Source organism: Pipistrellus kuhlii, unplaced genomic scaffold, assembly GCF_014108245.1.
Source record: "Pipistrellus kuhlii isolate mPipKuh1 unplaced genomic scaffold, mPipKuh1.p scaffold_m20_p_12, whole genome shotgun sequence".
NCBI lineage: Eukaryota > Metazoa > Chordata > Mammalia > Chiroptera > Vespertilionidae > Pipistrellus > Pipistrellus kuhlii.
In genome coordinates, this window is record NW_023425427.1 from 10027707 (window position 1) to 10048766 (window position 21060).

At 45.8% G+C, this 21060-nt stretch overlaps 2 protein-coding genes across 13 annotated transcripts in view; one reads left to right on the forward strand and one right to left on the reverse strand.

The window, feature by feature from the left end:
* Positions 1-19375, reverse strand: part of ZNF462 (zinc finger protein 462) — a 135001-nt gene extending 115626 nt beyond the window's left edge. For 9 of the 12 annotated variants that reach the window (XR_006741234.1, XR_006741236.1, XR_006741235.1 and 6 more), the window contains exon 1: positions 19247-19375. The gene's annotated coding sequence lies outside the window, so the exon portion shown is untranslated. Of the gene's footprint in view, positions 1-1420; positions 1553-16335; positions 16545-19237 lie in introns of those variants that run through there. The other 3 variants (XM_036433104.2, XM_045579937.1, XM_036433107.2) reach the window with 3 other exon arrangements.
* On the forward strand, positions 1421-20671 carry LOC123652122. Its single transcript, XM_045579941.1, has 3 exons — positions 1421-1620; positions 11910-11917; positions 19246-20671. Exons 1-3 carry the CDS (start codon positions 1484-1486, stop codon positions 20391-20393), a joined length of 1293 nt encoding a protein of 430 aa, XP_045435897.1. The 5' UTR covers positions 1421-1483; the 3' UTR covers positions 20394-20671.
* The last annotated feature ends 389 nt before the right edge of the window (positions 20672-21060 follow it).

Consider the following 21060-nt stretch of genomic DNA (forward strand, 5'->3'; position numbering starts at 1 on the left):
CCAGATCCATTGGCCTTGAATTGCTGAGTACTCTTGAGTTTGAATTTTCCCCTTTCCAAAGTTTCAGACTCAGTTCTACAAAATCTAACTTTACAATGCCCTGCAGAGTCATTCATTCGGGGTCATGCTAATAAACTACCAACAACAATCACATGCTCCTTGGTTTCTTTAACCCCGATGACACGTCTGGCATTCTTACTTGCAAAATATATTTCACATGGCATCTTAGAGTTAGGCAGTATCCCTTGATGAAGAACTTACATTAACTCTCATCTCTGAATTAAAATGTCAGTGCCAAATCTCCACTTACGGAAGCTGAATGCTGAACAATAACTGGAGTAGCAATTATTGTTTAGAAGACACTGAAAGATAATGTTCCGTTTCAGAAATCCAGGTGTATGAAAGGAAGATATTTAAAAGCAATATGACCTTTTAAAAAGTGCTGGATCTGGTTATTGACTGAACATACTGACTATGTGCAGCTGCCCGGGCACTGGGCAAGGCGCTGACAATACAGGCGAAGGAGGGACACTCTGGGCCTGCGATTCTGTAGCTTCCAGTCTAGTCCCACTCCGTAATTAATTATGAGACAAACCAGTGGGTTGGCTTTCCAAGTTGATTCGGCTAAATTTTAACTAAGATCTTTTCCCCCTGAAAATAGTCAACAAGGCTCCATGGAGGGTCAACATATGGCACACTGGATTAGGGGTCAAATGAAAGAGGCTTGTAAGAGTCATTCATACTGTGCCGTCTTTGGGATCTTGGACAACCCAATGCTCCCATCCGGGCTCTTCTTGGGAACTGTCAGGTTTTTGTTTTGTTTTTCTTTTTCTTTTAAAGAAGTTGGTTGTATAACCATAGTCAAAACAAAACAAAAACCCAGAACGTCATCTGAGGAATTTAATAAATAATCTATTACAGAATGTTCAAGATAGTACAAACAGAAGGTTAAGGCACTTTCCTTCCCTTTTACAAGATTTGGAGTCATGTTTCATAGAGGAGCATGCTGGCTTTTAAAAGTCACCACACAACAGGATCCTGCCCAGCCTCTGAGGACAAGAAGCTAAGTATTTGTCAGTCCCCCCACTACAAGCTTCCAGGAGCCCCCGCACAGGGATTTCATTTGGACTCCACTGTACTCTGACTTGTCATCAGAGAGTCCTTGTTTAATAGTGTCCTGTCTATACTATGTGTTCCTAAGGATGGGAGGGAAGGGAGTTGGTATTTTTAGGTGCCCACTCTATCTCAGGTTCTGCACCAGAGATTTACATTCATACTCTCCTTTATTCCCCACAGGAAGCTTACAGAGTGGACCTCCTCCCTCCTTCTCTCCCCTCCCCCCCCCCAGCCAAATAAGGAAAGCGAGGATCAGAGATTAAGCTTTCACTCCAAGTCACACAGCAACTCTCTGGCTACATACCATGGCTCTCACTGCCAAGGTCTTCATGGGCCTCCCGACACCGATAGCAAAGGGTTCCTCTCTATGTGGTCTCTGTGCCAGGCAAGGGTTCCTCCGAGGATGAGAGCACGCTGCTCCCCACACAGTCTCCAGGCCCCTGGGGAGAAGGTCCTGTGTTCCTCAGAGTGCCCACACACTGGTGATGGAACAAGGTCAGGCCAGTTCCTAAGATACAAAGCAAGATGAACTCAGTGGGTCCTCCTGCCAATTGCTCTTGTCCTTACTCATAGGCAGGAGCATGCCAAGGCCTGCCTGGAATGACGCAGGCAAGGGTCACCATGGGTGATCCTATGCCCCTCCAGACGGTTACACAATAAAAGCTCTGGTGCAGAGACAGGCTGGCTCCTTGAAAACCCACCACCATTGTTCTGGAGGCATCAAGCTTCTCAAAGAAACCGTTTGCACCTGTCAATCTCCACGTCAAACCCAAGAGATACAAAGTAAAGCAGAGCCTAAAGGGAAAAGTTCTGTGGCCCAATCCATCTTGGGAGTCAAAAGTCCTTAATATTTCTGGCTGGCCATTCCTTTTCAATTCACAAAGGAGACAAAATCTCCCCCTTTGACTGAAGTTCTGACTGCAAACACGTTTTAATAGAGGGACACAGATGAAAAGTCATATTTATGAAAGGCCCAACTTGTGCCACTAATAAAAATGGACCCCGACAACCACTCTCTTTCTACTCTTAGCAGCTCCTCTAGACCAAGCCCAGAAAAGCAGGATGGCTGAGATGTAAAGCTACTTAACATAAGCAAACAGAGGCCGCACTTGGGTTAGGAGATGAGGCTAATTTTGGATGACTGTTTCGTGTGTGAGGAGACGGAGCCTGGACTTCTCCCTGGCTCGATGCAAACTCTCGCGCCTACATTTAACCAGCTCCACCTCAACTTTTTTTCTCAACGTTGGGAAAACAAGTGGCGAGGCAGCTGAAAGGAGGAATTCATTCCTGCGCCGTGAGGTCTTCACGCCAGCCGATCTGCTCCACGGCTTGACGCTGAGAGAGGAATTCGGCTTTTAGGAACATCTGATGCTAGCCGGGCCTTGCAAGTGTCTTGGCTGATCCCCATCTGAGAGGGTTCACTCGAGAGAAGCTGTGAAAATCCTCCTGACCAGGCAGCAGGAATGGAGAGAGCTCGTGGTGTTCAAGTGCCACTCCGTGGGTCCCTCCCCGGGAAAGCTCTAAAAGACTCCATGCCTTGAATGCACACAGGACACAGCCTCAGAGGTCACAAACAAGCCGATAGCATAGTCAATGGACACCAGGATCTGCTTTTCCCAGAGTCGGTGACTTGCTCTCTCTGTGACATAGCTGTGAAGTCCACTGGATGTCCAGCCAAGTGTACTTGTGAATGTCCTCCCCTCTCATGCCAATGAGAGGACCCGGTTCCAGCCTCGGTGGCTTGATGTACTTGCTCATCAGTTTTCAGGTTTCACCAGGGAAAAACAATCTACCCCTTAAACTGGAGAAGCTTTCTTTCCAGAACGAGACAATCCTGGTGGCTCTCTCCAGTTACATAGCAATTATGTAATTGCTAAGCTCCTGCAGAATCACTGGAACCATTCTGCAGCCTTCTCCTGACTGACTACAGCTGCAGCACAGTGTTGCGAGATGATTGCAGCCTTTGAACGGATGACCGGTCTCCAATCTGAGCACAAAGGGGTGTACAATGGGATTCCATCTCAAGCACAAAGACGCTCCTGCCCCACGAAGCCCTCCCTCCTCCTCCCAGGCTGTGCAGCTCACTCTTGCCTTTGCCCGCCCTCCATGTGTGGTTCACTCTGTTTACACAAGCGGGTTCCAAAAGAGGCAGATAATCAGCTGACGCTTTGCCACGGACCACGCACAAGGCGATCCTTTTTTAACACGGGGCACGGAAGGCTCCAGAAGAGGACGCGATGCGAGGAGGGGCGGGAAGATCTCGCTAGGCTTCCTGCACTGGCATGAAAGGAGTTGCTTCCCTTCCTCCTGCCAGCTCCGATCCTTCATGTTGACATTACACATCCTGTCCTGGAGATCCACCCCCTTGCTGCCGCTTGCCCGGCTGAATTATCTCCTGCGTCACAGCGGTGGTAACAGAACTGCTTGCTCGGCAGACCTGGGAGCACCATTTCAACGCTTAATGCACTCAGCAACTGGACGTATCACCGGAGCGCCGGGGCCGGTCTGTGCCCCTCTCAGCAGCCGAGCAGTACTCGACCTAACCGTCTGCTAACCAGATGGCTTGGTTTGCCTCTTGGGACCAAAACTATTAAACTTTACTTTATTAAATTCTATGAAAATGTGGGGACAGTTTACAGCCGCATGTCTGGTTCATCTCCAACAGGGTTGCTAAGATGAAAATGACCTAAAAATAACTGGAAACTCGACGACTTCACACCAGCGGAGAACAAGATATTTCGGAGTAAATATTTAAATGAGGGATCTGCCAGATTACTGTCCCCCAGCAGCCCTGACTGCATGCTTAGCAAATCATATTGTAAATGTACACAAACAAAGACGCAGAAATGCGAGCATCTAAAGAGGGGTCCTTTCTCCCACCACCTGAAGCCACAGCTCACCAGCATCAGGCTCCAAGCTATTTACATGTGGCTGCTGAGGGCACCATCTCCACCATAATCACCCAATTACCAACACAAAGAGCCTAACTCCATGGACAGAGAATGGAACATCTCCTGGGTTCGACCGCCTAGGCACGCTGCAGGCCAGCTAGGTAGGCAAAAGGCGCTGCTCAGTCAACGTTCTGATGACTAGATGAACGGACACGTGTTTCTTAAATATAACAATCCTATAAAACACGTACTTTCCAGCTCCATCATCATCCCACAACTGCTAACGAGGCAAGCAGAGCCAGGCGGCAGATGAATGGCAGGGAGCAAACCATCTGCACCAGAGGCGCTGGATGGCCGCTAATTGATTACTGCAAATGAACTGCAGAGGCGGCCCTATTATTGGGTCCCTGGCAGGGTGCTGGGTGCTTTATATACATGGATGCCCCTTGGCCTTCGCTGGAGAGAATTCCATTTTAAGAATAAACTGGAGGCTAGGAGCAAATCAGGAGCCTGACCCAAATTAAGCCAATCACCTTTCTACTACTTTGTAGTCACAAGGAAGAAAGGACTGAACACTTGTGAAGGCGGCACTCCCAAATATATCCCTCAGTTCCAAGGAAACGGAGGATGGAGGGGGGGGGGGGCTTTCCATTCCCAGAGCTTTTCAGACAACCTAGGACTGCGGCTTGCGAGCCACATTCAGCTCTTTGGCCCCTTGAGTGTGGCTCTTCCACAAAATACCTCGGCCTGGGAGAGTCTATTTTGAAGAAGTGGCGTTAGAAGAAGTTTAAGTTTAAAAAATTTGGCTCTCAAAAGAAATTCCAATCGTTGTACTGTTGGTATTTGGCTCTGTTGACTAATGAGTTTGCAGACCACTATCCCAGGAAGTCAGAGTCTCAGATACTATTGTATCTCTCCCTCCCCACCCCCCCAATTCTTATTCTACCGAGGGCACTCTAGATTAGTATAACCACTGCCACACCCAAAGTTACTCCTCCACTGCTTTAGTTGGGAGTCTACCCTTTGAGGCCAAAAAAAGTATCTCATTTGAAATCGTCCTAGAGATCTGAACCCCAGTAAATGCACATCTCCCTCTCTTCCTCAAATATCTCTGGGCATGGTTTTCAAGTGGTGACTATAAAGTTTCTTATAATTAAAAACAACTCCTTTGTCTCTGGGAATTTTCAAAATAAATGCATACATCATTCTTCTTGGGCAATCTTTGTTAACAGGTGAAAAATAAATCACTCTACTGTTTTACCAAAGAACCATGTGCGTGTCCTTTCTCTGCCACTAGCACCACCACCACCACCACCACCACCACCACCACCACGTACTACCACCAGGGAGGCCACCAATGTGCTTCTGACTTGGAGCAAACCAGGTTAGAGAAGTCCTGTTAGGCCCTATCAACACCACTTCACATTTTGAAATATCATCTACCCTGAAGGCATTCTAAAATTAGCCTCCTTACCCTGAGACCTCTAAGCATCTGATATTACAGTACGCTGGTGAGACCAAGTGGACATGGACTGTTAAAATAAACACTTGCACAGAGAAGACCAGAGCAATCCTCAGCAAGACCACAGGACAGCCCCCAAACAGGCTCAGCCCTATCTCTGTGAGGGAAGCCAGAGGCACCCAACCTTTTTAGAAGACAGCATACATAGCCAGTATTTTCACCGCAATAAGCAAACTCTCTTAGAAAAGCCATTTTGCCAGATGATGCCAGACAATAGGAACAGGAATAACATCTTTCTTCCAAAAAGCTCGGAGAAGTTCAGTGATTAAAAATCTGTTCCCCCACAAGACTTAAAGAAATCATTCTGCAAGGCTGGGACAGGCTTTGTTACCATGTACATGGTCTTGTCTAAGAGGACATGGCGTCAACCCTCAGGTTGTTCACAAATCCCTACTGAACACGCGCACAATCAGCTATAGAGTGCAAGCTGGAAGAGTCTACCCGAGAATGGGCAACAGCAATGAGTACATTCATCAGTTAAGGCGGACATGGCACAGAATTAATCAGTCAGGATTCAAAACGCTGAGTTTAAGACCAAGGATGAGACAATTCACACCTGGCAAAGCCCTGGGAGAAGATCTTGACCTCAGTTTCTCTATGAGAGAGGAAGGAAGAAACGATCATTTCTCAGGTACCAATTATGAACCAGGACCTAATACACTTAATAGCTTTTAGGTCTATGTCAATTGTACAGATTCTTATGATCCCCATTTCACTGAGTAGGAAATCATGGGAGCAGAGAAGTTAAGTGACTTATTCAAAGTCCTACAGCTAGGAAGGGACAGAGCCAAATTTCACCCTGTGCTTATATAGTGCTAAAGAGTGTGCTCTAACCACCACACGTTACTTCCTTAACAAAAACCTCTGCACTAAAAGCTGCATGTTCACCCAGATATACGGAGAACTCTGCACTCCTGATGTTTCCACAAAAAATAAAGCACCTCTCCCAGGGAGAATATATACACAGGAGACCCCTGAAAAGGGGGAAGGAAGCAACTGCCTTCACCGTCAAAAATCTGCATATAATTAAAGTCAACTCTCAGCTTACAGATTTCCAACCATGGATGAAAAATATATATGCACAAATATTTACAAATGTATACACACATATCTATATCTATCTATTTTTTTATACACACACCCACCCACATATATGGCAGTCAAGTTCCTAGCTGTTCTTCAGACAGTTTGATTGCATTGAAGTGTAGCCTGGCATGCACATTTTACATGCGTTATTTCCTCGTATAACTTGCATGTCAGAAAGGGAAGGCTGCCCAGTGACAATTTGGCCCAGTGATTCCCTGTGTCACACCAACATGTCCACTTCTGACACAGGTTGCTCTCTGAATTTCCTAGAAGTCACTGCCTTCATTTGGGAAATAAACAGCAAACAGTGTCTTTGGCAATGACACGTTCTTTTTTTCTGCAAGGATACACTGGCGGCAAATGTCATGGATTTGGGGGAAAGAGGGTAATATAAAGTGGCACGCTCTCACCTCCTTATTCCTTAGACCTTCACGATCATGTGATAAGGCAGTATCTTTAACACAGATGACTCTCTTTTTCCCTTTCAAGATTATGCCTTATAAAGTAAAAGATTTATTCAAATGAATCACATTAAGTCTACTGAGCAGGTTTCATGTGCTGAAAGACACAACCCAGCCAATTTGGGATTTTTATGGATGAAGATTCCTATTTGCTGGTTTATGAACGTTTTCCTGTCATTCGACTCTCAGAACTTTTTTTAAATGTAGACAACAGGCTATACAATATGTGTACGGTCATAGACAAAGTAATATTGCCACCGTCCTTTCCACTAAAGTGGGGGAAAGATGATGGAGGTGTCAAGAAGGGAAAGAGAACAGCGGGGACATTGGAAATTTACCACCATTAAGAAGCTGCTTCAAAAAAGATCGCTAACACTTACCTGCGCTGGGGGTCAATTCTGGTCATTGTAGTTGACGTCTAGAAACAGGGTTATGAATATAATTATCATGAAGCAGCAACTGGGCAATCATAACCTAATTAAGCCCACTGACTAGATTATGGTTTTCCCCCTAATAAATACATAGCATTTAACACTTGCTAATTTCAGGGTCTATGGGTGATGTTCATTCATATTAACAAGCTACGGCCACAGGTCAGAGAAAGAATGGGTGAGGTACTCAGATTCTTGAGACTGCCAAGGGGTTAGGGATGGATTTCAGGGAGGGCTGACGTTGGTTCTTCAATATCATTTCCCTTCTCCATCTCCCACCCCCTCCCCAAGAGAAGAATGAGTGATGAGAACTTCCATACAAGTTCTGGACACAATTCTGCTTTCTTACAGACTCGCTATTTTATGTGAGCTACACAATGTGCTTCTTCACATTACAATGGCATCTGTCTTTGAAGATGTGATTTCCTTTTCTTTTGAGTAGAATGGAGGCTTCCTCCCCTGGATATAAGTACAGAAACTTGAAACGTTTACCTCCAGGACATGCTCTGAGGCTTCCTCTCCTACCCCACCTCTCAAGAGTGCCTTTTCAAATTCAATGTCCTATCCCCATGGATACAAGACCCAATTTACCTTCACTTTTTGCAAAGCCCCCGAGGGTTGACTGGGTAGATTTCTCTTCAAAGAAGTGAGAGGAAGGCTGAAAAGGCAAGCCCTCTGAGGGCTGGTCTTGGAGAAAGACTAGTGTGAGGGAGTATCTCAGAGAGCTAGGTACCAGGGACTCAGGTCTCAGTTGATGCTACCTAAGACTGAGTGGAGTCCCTACTGCTCTGAAATTAGAAATCCCATCTGGACAGCCACATGCTTCATATACTCTCTTCAACTATGGAGTTATTTTTTCCTGAGCAATCCCCCATATCTTAAGGAGACAATGGTTTGGTCAGTTTAATAGATATGAATGGCAGGTAAAAATGGGTGACGCTGTGGCCTTCTGGTACACTTTACATACAGGACACATGCTCATCCTCTTACAAGGACCTGGGCATGAATCTGAACAGTTCCATAACAAAATTAAGATGTTATAAAAAAACGACTACTAGTTGCTTTGAGGTTAAAGAGTCTAGTCAGCAATTAATGCCCAATTCCCTGTCTTACAGAGAAGCTACTGTCCTGAATATCACAGGGATAGCTGGACCTGTTCCATCTCCCTCAGTACATCTTGTTACTCTATTAAGGGCATCTGTGGTCATCCATGAACAGCAGCTTCCTTACTGTACTGTGATGTTTGAGGGAGAAGCAAATAGAACCAAAACATTCATCATGTCTCCGTGATCTAAATAGAGCACATGGTGATCACTGGAGGGCGTGGGGGACTCCAGCACCCGGCCTTTGAAGAGGATTTGCCCTGTTTTCCCAAAATTGATGGAACTAATTTTCAAATATGTCTATGCAGCTTCTGAAAAACCCTCTTGTGTCTACAAGTCACCAGAGCCAACACGGATGGCACTGAGACCTTCAAAAGGGGCCCTAAGGGGGCAAAAAAATCAGATACTTAATCTATTTTTTTTTTTAAATGTCATACAGCATATCTTCCTGCCACAAGACAGGTGCTCTTTTTAAATATCCGCATGTGTAACTACTTTGCACCACTAAGCTTGACACAGTACAATTTAAAAATAGTTATTCTCCTAATTTCTTCCTACATGATCTCTTGCTTCCCCCTCCTATCCCCCCCATCTCTGTAACTCAGAAGAACACAAAGAGGTCCTCTTCAGTTAAACACACTTTGTCAAGCTATTACAGTAAGTTATACCTCTCATATTAACTAATATATCACAATTAATTTTCCATTATGCTCAGATTTCCTTCCAGAACACTAGGATATATTCCTGGCATAGGCAACTGGAAGAGATAAACCATCAGGAACATAAGCTATTAGCATACTAAGTAATAACCAAGGCCAGTTCCCACCAGCCACGAGCCAGGAGGTAATTCCCCCACTCCCACACCTCGTGGCTCCATGACCTTGGGTAAATTACCTCCCAAACCTCGGTTTTTCTCTTCTGTACGAACAGTCTCTGGTTCATATTAAATGTTAAATGAGCATCACCTAGTATTCATACGAACTATTCGTCACCAAGAGGAGAAATAGCGTTTTGTTGAAGGTCCGTGGGGTCTTCCCACCCTATAGAGGAGTTGGCAGCATTTTTTGAGGAAGCAATCATACGGTATTTATTCTCTTTACAGACAGTAATCTTACCCAACATTAGAAGAAACAATATTCAACTGACAGCAGGAGAAGCTCTTGCAGATGAACTCTGACATGCAAATGAAAATGGTCTCTTCCATACAGATTCCCTCCCCCAATTCTCATTACTAAATAATAATTCATAGTCTCTGAGAAGATCACTTAAGATAGAAACCTTGGAAGAAAAGCTTCTATCTGATAACTACTTGTAATTGAAATCTTTGCATAATATACACCTGGTATCTATTTTTGGCCATATTTAGTCTATTACCCAGTATTCAAAAAATTGTTTTAAATATATTTTTATTGATTTCAGAGAGGAAGGGAGAGGGAGAGAGAGAGAGAGAAACATCCATGATGAGAGAGAATCATGGATTGACTGCCTCCTGAAAGTCCCCCACTGGGGAAGGAGCCCACAACCTGGTCATGTGCCTTTGACTGGAATCGAACCTGGGACCTTTCAGTTTGTAGGCCAACGCTCTAGCCACTGAATCAGGTCCAGTCTGAGCTGAGTGATTGATGCTTGATTGCTGACCTATTGGTCACAACACAGAGAGATGATGTATTTAGGGATTGGAACAGCTAAACATTCTAGACCACAGTGGCCTTACTTTGGATTTTAAAATGCCAGGATTTGATTGACAGAGCAGCCTGTGATGCGTGGCTGAAGCAAATGGCTTAAGCCCAAACTGGACAATAGGTCTATTCCTTTCCCCTCGGAAATAAGCATGTCTTGGTTCTTCACTTCTTGTAACACCCAGACCGTAGGTCGAGAAGCTCTATGGATAGCTTGAGAGAGGACTATCACATTTTCTGCCCATTAATAATGCAGCTATTTACTGCTGTGCTCTAGTCTCTACCTCATTCATTTTCCAGGAAAATCTCCTCATAGGCCTACTTACCCCAGTTCTCCTTCCACCTGTCCTTTATCAGAAAAGCTGTATCTGTAAACCCCAAAGTCACATAAATTGTCTTCCAAGCCCAATTCTATTTTTCACAATAAGAACAGACCTAAGAATGTGGGCCCGAGCACTGGTCTTCATATTTCACATGCAATAGGTACCAAATTACAAGGTCTTTTTCCACCGGCTTTATTGTTTTCTTAAAAGCAATGCCTTTTATTCTTCCTGGAGGCTCTTCCCAGCGGACAGGCCTCTTCTATTTTCCCTTGTCAATCACTCATTCCCCCCTGCCTCTCTTCTTTTCCTTATCCCGTCCAAGCCGTCTCTCCTTCCCAGCGAATTTCCACCACGTAATTATGGCAAGGCTTCAGCCTACTTTTCTGTTAGCTTAACAACCCTGTCTATTTTCTACTTGTGCTGATGCTACTGTTTGCTTTTCTGACGGGCTAATCCGTGTATCCTTTCAAGGCCTAACTTCCCCTACCATGATAGCAGCTGGAGCTCTAATTCACAGGTGCCTTCCAAAGCTTTTCATTAACAATAGAAATGAGATGGTTTATAAGCCCATTTCTTAATCTGCAGGTGAGTATTGGAACCTTTGTGCAGCAAACATCTTTCAAGTATCACACATTGTGCCGCTGCACAATTATTTTCTGAGTAATAAGTACAATGCCATGGGCACATTTGTAGCGTTAAAGGGAAAATGTTCCCTCAGAGGGAATCGGCTCCCCTGACCCCTGGCATTTCCCCAGCTCCTGAGAGAGGCACTCAGCTGACATGAGCAAAACTGAAGAATAACGACTTGACTCTCTTACATCTGAACAGGGAAGAGAAGAATTCCAAAATCTGAAGGCTTCAGCTCATGTTCTTGTTCAACTGGCCAGACGAGGGCTTAGGGAGTGAGGTTGGCCTCCCCCAGCTGGGCTCTGTGGCAGCTAAGCCTCTCCACAAATCCTGGGCTTAATTACTTCTGACACAGTTGTCTGGCCTGGGCCTCCAGCTTCTTTTGTGCTCAAACCAATCTGAAGTCAACGGTAAGTCCTTGCTTACTCATCTTGGTTAAATGCTTCATTTCCAACTAAGTGATCCTAAAACATGTAAATAGGGATCCACTGATTCCTAACAGAATTTTTCCTTGCCTGGTCTTTATTAAAAGTCTACTCAAAAACCTACCAAAAGAATTAAGCGATCTGCATCTCAAGAATTTGTTCTTGAACAAACAAGTACCCACCAACCTTCCCTTTACCCTTTCACTCTGCTCTTTGAACGAAGTGTGGGGTGAAGATGTGAACAGGCACAGAAGTATTTTATTAATATCCAGAAGCAACATGCAATGAACTGCACAAGCAAAGCCATGAAAGCAAGAAAATCAACTCCGAAATAACCATGACCTGGCACAAAGAGAAACCTTCCATCCAAGGATAGCTCCAGAAAAAAGAAAAAAAAGGTCTCCAGCTAGGAATTAGTAGGAATGCTTTGAAGGCACCAAGCAATCTGCTCACCAGAATTGAAAGACAATGCAATAGCAGGAGACCATACTGGTGCCCTCTTGTACCATATCCCACACTGTTTGTCTATCCAAACCCTGAAAACACCAACTGTGTTGGAGCCACACATCCAAAGACTAAATATCATATGTATGCTTCAACTGCTGAGGACAAGAGCCCTTAGAAAGTAGATAAATTTGATAATAGTATTTCCAAGCAGAAAATGTAAACCCAAAACGCTTCCAATTGACTTCCTATTTATCAGTGTGTGCAGTTCTCAAGATACAAAGTTCAAGGGGACAAAAGATTCAGAAGAGCTTCCTAGTCGACAGCAAACACAATCTCAAGTCATAAAAATCCATTTTCCCTTCAGAAACTTCTTCTTGTGGGTCTTATAAATCCAGGAGACAGTTTCAATTTAGGATTATCTTTTCTCTAATAACCCCACCTCCCCAACTTTTCTCTCCCCCTTCAGTACTGGCATGCAAACCATGCTGTTTTAACTTCTTTCCTGTTCTCCCAGTTCTTCTGGAACATTTTATTTTCGACAGTCAACTCATTTGGAGGAGTGCCACACTGAGGTTCAACTGTTTATAGCGTTAACTGTGTTCCTGCCAGAAGTCCACATCCAGCACTACCTTCTCCAGACTGCCTCCTGGATTGAGTATTTTGTGCTCTGGTTTGGAAGAAGCCTGGAAAATGTGAAAACTTCCAAACATCACTCTTCTTCACAAAGTTGCCTTCACTTGCCCAAGAGGAATCAGAAATGGAAACCCATTTCACCCTTCCTGAAGTACTGATACCCCTCCCTCCCTCCCTCCCTCCCTCCCTCCTCCCTCCTCCCTCCTCCCTCCCTCCCTCCTCTCTCTCTCTCTCTCTCTCTCTCTCTCTCTCTCTCTCTCTCTCTCACATGGTTAAATATTGCTCGTGTTGTTCAAAAGTCATTTTAACGGTGCCTTCGTGTAGAGTGGGGAATGGGAAGTAGCTAGCCATTGGTCTGCAAGGGAGAACTGGGCTCCTAGAAGGTGCACGGAGGGCACGTGTCTGGATGAGCACAGAACCCTGCAAAATCACCAGTAATTGTTTTAAACTGGGTTTCTCTCCCTTGGACTTTTGTCAGGATTACAAAATGGCATCTCTGAAAGAAGCCAATTTAAATCTGTACCATGTTGCAAAATAAGATTCTCAGAGTCCAATTGTGGGCACTTTTGTAAGCTGCAATTGACCCAGACAAACTTCCAAAGAAGGGCATTTGAGAAGGACTCCTGAGCCCTGGGTGACAGAACCAGAGAGGAGGAGAGGACAGTGAAAAACTCAGCTACAGACCCAACAGCTCAAATGTGACTGAAAGTCACAGGAATACAATTGGCCTCTGGAGCACCACTTCTGTAAGTGAAACCATGTTCAGGCCAGGGTTCCCCAACATGTTAAATTCTACTAACACGAATCCAACTGCCCCACTCATGTGTGATTAGTGTCCTGAGATGGTGTTTCACAAACCGCTATAGTCACGTGCACTGGGGCAGCAGAAAGGGTACTGGGTTGGGAGTCAGCCGACCTGAGTTGTAGGCCTGGCTTTGTTACAGCTGAACTTTCTGACCTTGGGCAAGTCACTTCAAGTCTTGGTGCCAGTTTCCTCTTCAGTAAAATGCAGAGGGGGAGGGGGAGGAGGAGGTTTGAAGTTGATGATCTCTCTAAGGCACAAAACAACTAGCTTCTCAACTATAAGTTCTAACTGGTGAAGGTTAAATACTTAATACTCATCACTTATGGTATCTCTCTGTCAGTTTTTAATGTTAATTTCTACTTGGGAAATATTTTTGTCCATCACCCCAAAACCTCAGCTTCATCGGGTGCTCCCTAGAGTTCTTTCATATTATAATAAATGCCTCTTTTATTTTCCTTTCTTTCTTTCTTTCTTTTTTTTTTTTCTAAGCAACCTTCCCCAAACTAAGAATTGTGACTTGTGCTATTAAAAGAGCTTAGAACTTCCCATTTCCTTGCTAGGGCTAAAATTAAACTGTCCATTCCTTAGGGCCCAACATAACATCTGCCAGATGTCTTGGCATATCACACAAGAGGAATTTTGTTCTAGCACTATCTCTTCTCCTCTCTGTTTTCTCATAATCAATTAATAGGTCACCAGCTAATGTTTCTCACAAAGCAACCAACTTCATAAGTATGTGAACCTCACCAAAGATACTTGCCTTCACACACACACACACACACACACACACACACACACACACACAGTGATCCCCCACCCCTCAGTTCACTAGACTTTTAGTGATAGATCCTGGAAATATTTCACCCCACTTCTTTTTAATTTCCTTAGTTCCCATGTACCAATCATCCACTTATACACTCCTGTGAGATCCTTTGCAATCTGAGTTCATTATTTACATATTTCCTCATTTGTGAGTGTGGTATTGTGAAATAGCACCTCTGCTCTCCAGTCATCAACTTGAAACATTCAATACAGCTTTGTCAATGCTCTATCCCATAAGCAGTGAACTATAAATCTGATAGAAGCACACACCACCAAGAAGGTAAGTAAGGTTACCTTAACCAAAAACACAAACAAAAACAAAAACACCCCACTCAACACCAGGAAAGAATTCAAGATAGACTAGATTCTACTAAACCCCATCAGGCAAAAAACAGAACTCTTTCCCAAGGCAACTTGACCATTCTTTTCTTTCAGGAAAACTGACCACACAAGTGCTCAAGTCCATTAGTAGAGTTGGGTTTCTTTTCCCCTACTGTCTTCTGGAAGACTCCTTAGAAAGGTTTTATATACTTATATATAAAAAGTTTATTTAAAAGTTGTCTCTAACTCCAAAGAGTGGGGGAAGAAAGAAGTCCGCAGGGAATGTGATCAATGAATCAGATGGACATAAATCCAATATGAGCGAAATTATGGACTACAAAGTTCCAACAAGAATCTTTTTTAAATGACAGCGTGTATCATAGCTCACATATATTTCTTCAGAATGGTTTTTCCTGATGATATATTAGTTGTGGCAAAAATTTGCATAACGAGCCTCATCCACTAGTTGCCTCAAAAACAAAAAGGATCTCTGAGCTTTGACATCAAATGAGAATGTTCAACTTGACATTCTTTTTAATTCTCTCATAATGGTTTATCCAAGATACTTGTCCCATTTCAAGTGTATATTTTAGATAAATATAAGAAACCATGTGTTTAATATTATGGTACTTCCCATACTGATGAAGGGAATCAGAGGTGGGATGGGTCTGTTAGGTAAACTGTTAATAAAACATTTTCTCCAACTCCAGAATGCCTCTTAGACTCTTAATTCTTTCCTCCCAGAAAGCTCATCTCTATAAGACTGTCTATAAAAACACTAAAACATTTGGTTGCAAAGTAAAGAAATGTGGTAAGTCACACTGCTGGACACACTGCTGGACTGGTAACCAGTTTGTCAGATTTTTCCTCCAACTGAAATAAGTAATTAAGCAATTGTCCTCAACAACAATAAAAAAAGATATTATGGAAGTTTGCTTCAAGATCAATGTATAATGTATTTGTGTTTACATAAACATATCTGGTAAATTAGATGCAAAATTATCTGGTAATTACTTTTCCAAATAACTCCTTATTCCATTGCATTTGAACTTCTGAGTTTGAGCATGCAGCATCTTAACATGCACTACAAAATTTAAATAAAACATTGATGATATTCCACTTAAGAGCAAAAGCAATGGGCATCAAAAGACAACATTTCAAAAAATGAATAATAAAAGGTGTGATTCCAGGTACGATTTTTAAAGTGCTCTTGGAGAGGCCTAGGCTTTGAATAAAGACGCAGAGATGTGAAGGGAAATATTTTCAAATGAGCATACACATTCATTGAAAACCACACATCTTCATCTGCAAAAATCAAGGATTTACTTCATTGACCAGGGACAATTATCAGCTAAAGAACCATGTGTTTCCCCCTCTCCTTTCACACCCCTTAGAAGAACAATAACCCTCAATTAGTGACACCACAGTTTGGTTTGAAAAATGTGATGTTGTCATATGCAGCACTGTGCATGCACTGACTGACACTGCTACCAGCTACTCAACAGAATATAATTGCATCTGGAATCTGAAACCACTTCAATATGCACAAAAATACTGTAGACACAGGGAACTTCACACACACACACACACACACAAATCCGACACATGAGAAAGCAAGAAAAAAGCTGGTATGAGTCGCTCACCAATGTGCTCCTTGTTTGTGTTGAAGCTGGTACCTTTCTGTCTTCCTCCTTGGTTGAAACAAGGTCTAATCAGCTTCCTTACAATGCATTAATTGGTTCTGAATCTCCTCCAAGTTCTCATTCCACCGTGGAGCCTTTCTCACCTATCTTCAACAGTCCATCTAAAATTCTTCCAACATCTTCCCTCATCCTCAAGATGGCTACCTTACCTAATGGAAAAGCAACATCTTCATGGTTGGCTTTTATAAAATCCTCAAGCATGTCAGGATTTAGGTCTTTCCTTGGATCAATTACATACATTCCCTAGAACTAATCTGGGAAGAACTCCAATCAATGTGTGTGGACTGAGGTAGATCCTTTTCTTCACATCATCCTCACAAAATGTCTTCCTAGAAGACTAATAAATTCCCCCCAATTAAAAAGGTGTGGAGACCTAGACATAGGTTTTCTCAACTGACATAATCTTAAAAAAAAAAATGTGTTTCCATAGTGACACTGTTAAGAAGACATTTGATATTTGTGGAGACTTACAGTACTTGAGAACACAGAAAAAAACCAGCAGGATGGAAGAGAAGGGGGAAAACAAAGGAACTAAAAGAAGGCCTCACACACACATGGAGCAACCTGAAGAGAAATGTGGACCCTGGAGAAACTGGTGGCAGTAAGACTTTCTCTGAGATCTTGAAGGATTTGTTGTTGGTTTTTATTTTGTTTTGTTTTGTGTCCCCCCCCCCCCCCCCCCCCCCCAGAGATCAAGCCTAACCGGACAATAAAGTCTTGCAGTGCATCAACACATATGATAGCCAAGCCCAGAACTCCACAGTCTCAGCTGAGGGCACCATCGTCTTCACAATAGGGAGAGTCACCATTTCCTGGTGACTTTTAGATGTGCAGCAGCTGAAAGTTGTGTGAGGATCTCAGTGGAAAATCTTTAAGGCTTTGCCTTGCCTTTCCTGAAGGAGGTCAAAACCCTTCAGGTCCACTCAAAAGGGGGAGAGAAAAAAAAAATCCAAAAGTTTACTTTAAAATGGAAACAAACATCTCAATAACTTGTGAAAGCACTCCCTGGGTGGGAGAAAAATCTGAGCAGTCCTTAAAAGCCCCTCATTTCCTTGTGCAATGAATAGACAGTGAGGAGCCACCACAAGACTTCCCCCCAGGAAAGGGAGAAGGAGCAGGCAGGCAGGCAAGCCTCCTCCTCCAGCCATCACCACCAGAGCTTCAAAATGGAAACGTCCACAATTCTATAAACACTTCTCTCAGCTTTGTCTCCTGGAAACTCAGCTCTCCTCCATTTTCTGGTGGAGTTACAACATGACAAGGGCTTACCTGACTCAGTTCCCAGCTCTTAACCAAACTAGTCACTTCCTCCAAAACCTGCAAGCCACCACCAGAAACAAAACCAAAGCAATCCAAACAGCCAACACAGACACTCAGACCCAGCTCCCCCCCGCCCCCCAACTGCCCCCCAACCCTGGGAGAAAGCCCCAACTGGTTGGTCTTTTCCCATCCCAGATGCGTGCTTAAAAATGAAACTTTTTTTTTTTTTGGTAGGGGAGGAATATGAAAGGAACTCCAGGCAGCCTCCCTCCCTCCCCATAGGTTAGAAGCTACAATGAAAAGAAAATGAGGGTTCCTTCAGGAATGGTTGAAAAGCCTGGAGAATGAACGTGAGAAGGAGCTTTGTGTTTTGGAGTCTGGACTGGAACCAAAGCAGACAGCTTGCAAATGGAGGACAAGGGAGATAAAGAAAGGGAAAAGAGAGGGGCTGCTCCGATGGGGGGGCCTGGCTGTGGCTTCCCCTCGTTGCCTGGAAGGAGGGCAGGCCCCTGGGAACTGCACACCAGGAGTGAGAGGACCCCCCAAGGCCCCTGTGCTTTCTCTTCTCCCTTCCCCAGGAGAGCATAAGCGTATGTAATGGCTTCTCCTCTCCTGAAACCGTTGTCCTCGTCCACCAGACTCTTCTGAACCCCCAGCCTGGAGAGAGCTCCTCAGCTGCTCCTGGACCTGCGCCCCCCACCCGGCCGGTGCCCCCCGCTCTGGGCCTCTGTCCTCACTAGCAGCACTACCACCACCACCAGCAGCAGCAGCAGCAGCAGCCACCCCCCACCCTCCCCACATCACACACACACATCCCGACCCCGCATCCCAACTTCGGAGACACAGAGAGAGAGAGAGTCAAATACCTGAGCAAGAGGGGGGGTGCCAATCCGCACGGGTTTGCCATCGGGCTGGGGACAGGTAGACAGAGAGGGGTTGGGGGGGAAGGAAGGAGAGGGACAGAGAAAGAAAGAGGTCAACCGGCTCAGGTCGGGGCTGCTCGGGGCGCTCCCTCCTCTGCCCCTTTTGCTAGCTCTCCCTCTGGCTTTGGGCTGAGGTCGCCTCCCGCTCTTCACCCCCCACCCCCCTCCTCTCGGTCCCTACTCCTGTCCCCATGCTCGGAGCATCCGTCCTAAGCCTCCAGCTCTCTCTCTTCACTCATCTTTCATTTTCTCTGCTCTCTCCATAGATCTACACATAGAAATTAATTAAGCCACAGCGCTCCGCTGCCCCCAGCAGAAGAGCAGCCAGCAGGAAAAGCACAGCCACCTCGCTGCCACCGCCGCGGCCACCACACCACCACCACCACCTTCTCTACCTCTTCCTCCTCCTCCTCTTCCTCCCTCGCTTCTCCTCCTCCCCCTCTCACTCTCCCTCCTCCCCCTCCTCCTCCTCTTCTCTCTCTCTTGCTTCTTCTCTCCCAACAGCCAGCCACAGTCCAGGCAGGGGACTCCCTCTCCTCCCGCTCCGCCAACCCTCCTCCGCCGAATGAATGAGCGCGCCTGTGCGCCCGCCGCCCCGCGCCCTCCTCCCCGGGAGCACCGGGGCCACCCCGAGGTGCCCGCTGATTGCAATAACTTACAGGAGGAGCGAGCGTCCCGGCGCCGGGAGGTGCTTCGGGTTCTCCAGCCCCGCCGCCTCCTGATCCTCCTCTTTCTCTTCCTCCTCTTCCTGCTCGGGTTATTGTTGTGGAAGTTGTTTGGGAGTCTCATGTGCTTCTTGCCGGGTCTCAGCAATGGAGGATCGCCATCTTCCCTGCCTTCCTCGGCTCCTCAGACTCTGCAGCTGCAGATGACCTGAGATATCCGTCTCTCTCTCTCTCTCCCCCTCTCCCTCCCTCCCTCTCCCTCTCCCTCTCTCCCCTCTCCTCTTCTCTCTCCTCTCCTCTCCTCCCTCTCTCGCGCGCTCTCTCTCTCCCTCCCTCCCTCCTGTGTCTCTCTCTGAATAATGAGCAACCAGAGGGGAGAGAGAGAAAGCAAGACAGAAAGAGAGAAGGAAGACAATCTTCTCCTGCCACACAAAACGCCGGAGCACCAGGGGGTGCGCGAAGCCTTTCTAATAACCACCGACAACATGCAGGAGAGGAAGAGAAGAGAAAGAAGGGAAGAAAGGAAGAAAGGGAGGAGGAGGCAATGGGCTGGGGGCATACAAGGGAAGAATTTTTTATCCAAGAGCTGGAGAAGAGCAGAAGGAGAAAAGCTGGAGGAGATGCTGAGGGCTGCGGCTGCTGTCCCCCTTCCCCCCTCCCCCCTGCTGAACCCCAGAAAGGAGGCAAGGTGGTTGCAAAGTTAAGGCTGGGACATTGTCTTTGTCACTTAGAGCAACACGGGGCCAGCAGGCCAGTGAGTGAGATGCAAGAGGAGGAGGTGGCGGCGGCGGAGAAGGAGGTGGTGGTGGTGGTGGTGGTGGTGGTGGAGGTGGTGGTGGTGGAGGAGGAGGAGGAAGAGGAGGAGGAGGAGGGGAAGAGGGAGATGAGAGGAATAAAGACCTGCGGAGAAGGCGGTGCGAGGAGCGCGGCAGCCGGCCGGGCTGAGACGTGCGCGCTCGCGTCCCGAAGGCGCCCGGCCGCCCCGCGGGTGGAGGGAACCCCCCCGGGAAGACCGGGAGGACCCTATCCCGTGGCCCGCGAGGTTCCCACTGTCAGTCCTGCCCCAGGGGCCGAGCCCGGGGCCCAGAGCGTCCCCCACACGCATCCATCTAGAGGCCGATCTTTGCAAAGAACAGGCATGGGGAGCTAGAGGTTGCAAGTCTAAATCCAGATCAACCACGTGGGGCTCTTTAATCCCTTTCCAGCTTGCGGTGTGTCTCCAGTGAAAAGCTCAAATTGTCCACGGCTGGCACGTATTTTTGAAGTCTTCTCCCCCCCGAAATAAAGGCTCATGGTGCATCTTTATTTCTTTTCTGATATGGAAAGGGGGGGTGGGGTGGGGAAGGGAGAGAACCTATCATTCCAAAGCCTAGGAACCACCACTTTCTTTCCCTAACTTGTGAAATGTTTTGACGGCGCACCAAAAGAGGAAGAAGAAAAAAAAGCCTACTTAAATAACTTTACACCCTCCAGCCCCGCGTTTGCACTTTCTGGCCGATCATCTCAGGCTCGGAAAGTAACAATCAGCGCTCCTAATGATAAGGTGTCACGGTGTTGACAACAAGAGAGCCAAGAAGCAGCTTTCATACCTTGATGATTTTTTTTTATATTTGGTGTAATTTTCCCCAAATCATTCTGACTTATTATCCCTTTTGTAAAGGAGTGGGTCCCCACCCCCAACCAGGGGCATCGCCTAAGGCTTTAATTTAATATTTGGGGGGGGGGGCGCGTGGGGATGGGGGGGGGTGAGGACAGTGCCTACAGTATAAAAAAATCAATACAGCAAGTCAGGAGCAATTGAAGTTCAAGGGCATGGG

Excerpts from the sequence above, each read along its gene's own strand:
- LOC123652122 (XM_045579941.1), top strand. The coding sequence starts at position 1,484 with ATGTGGTCTCTGTGCCAGGCAAGGGTTCCTCCGAGGATGAGAGCACGC.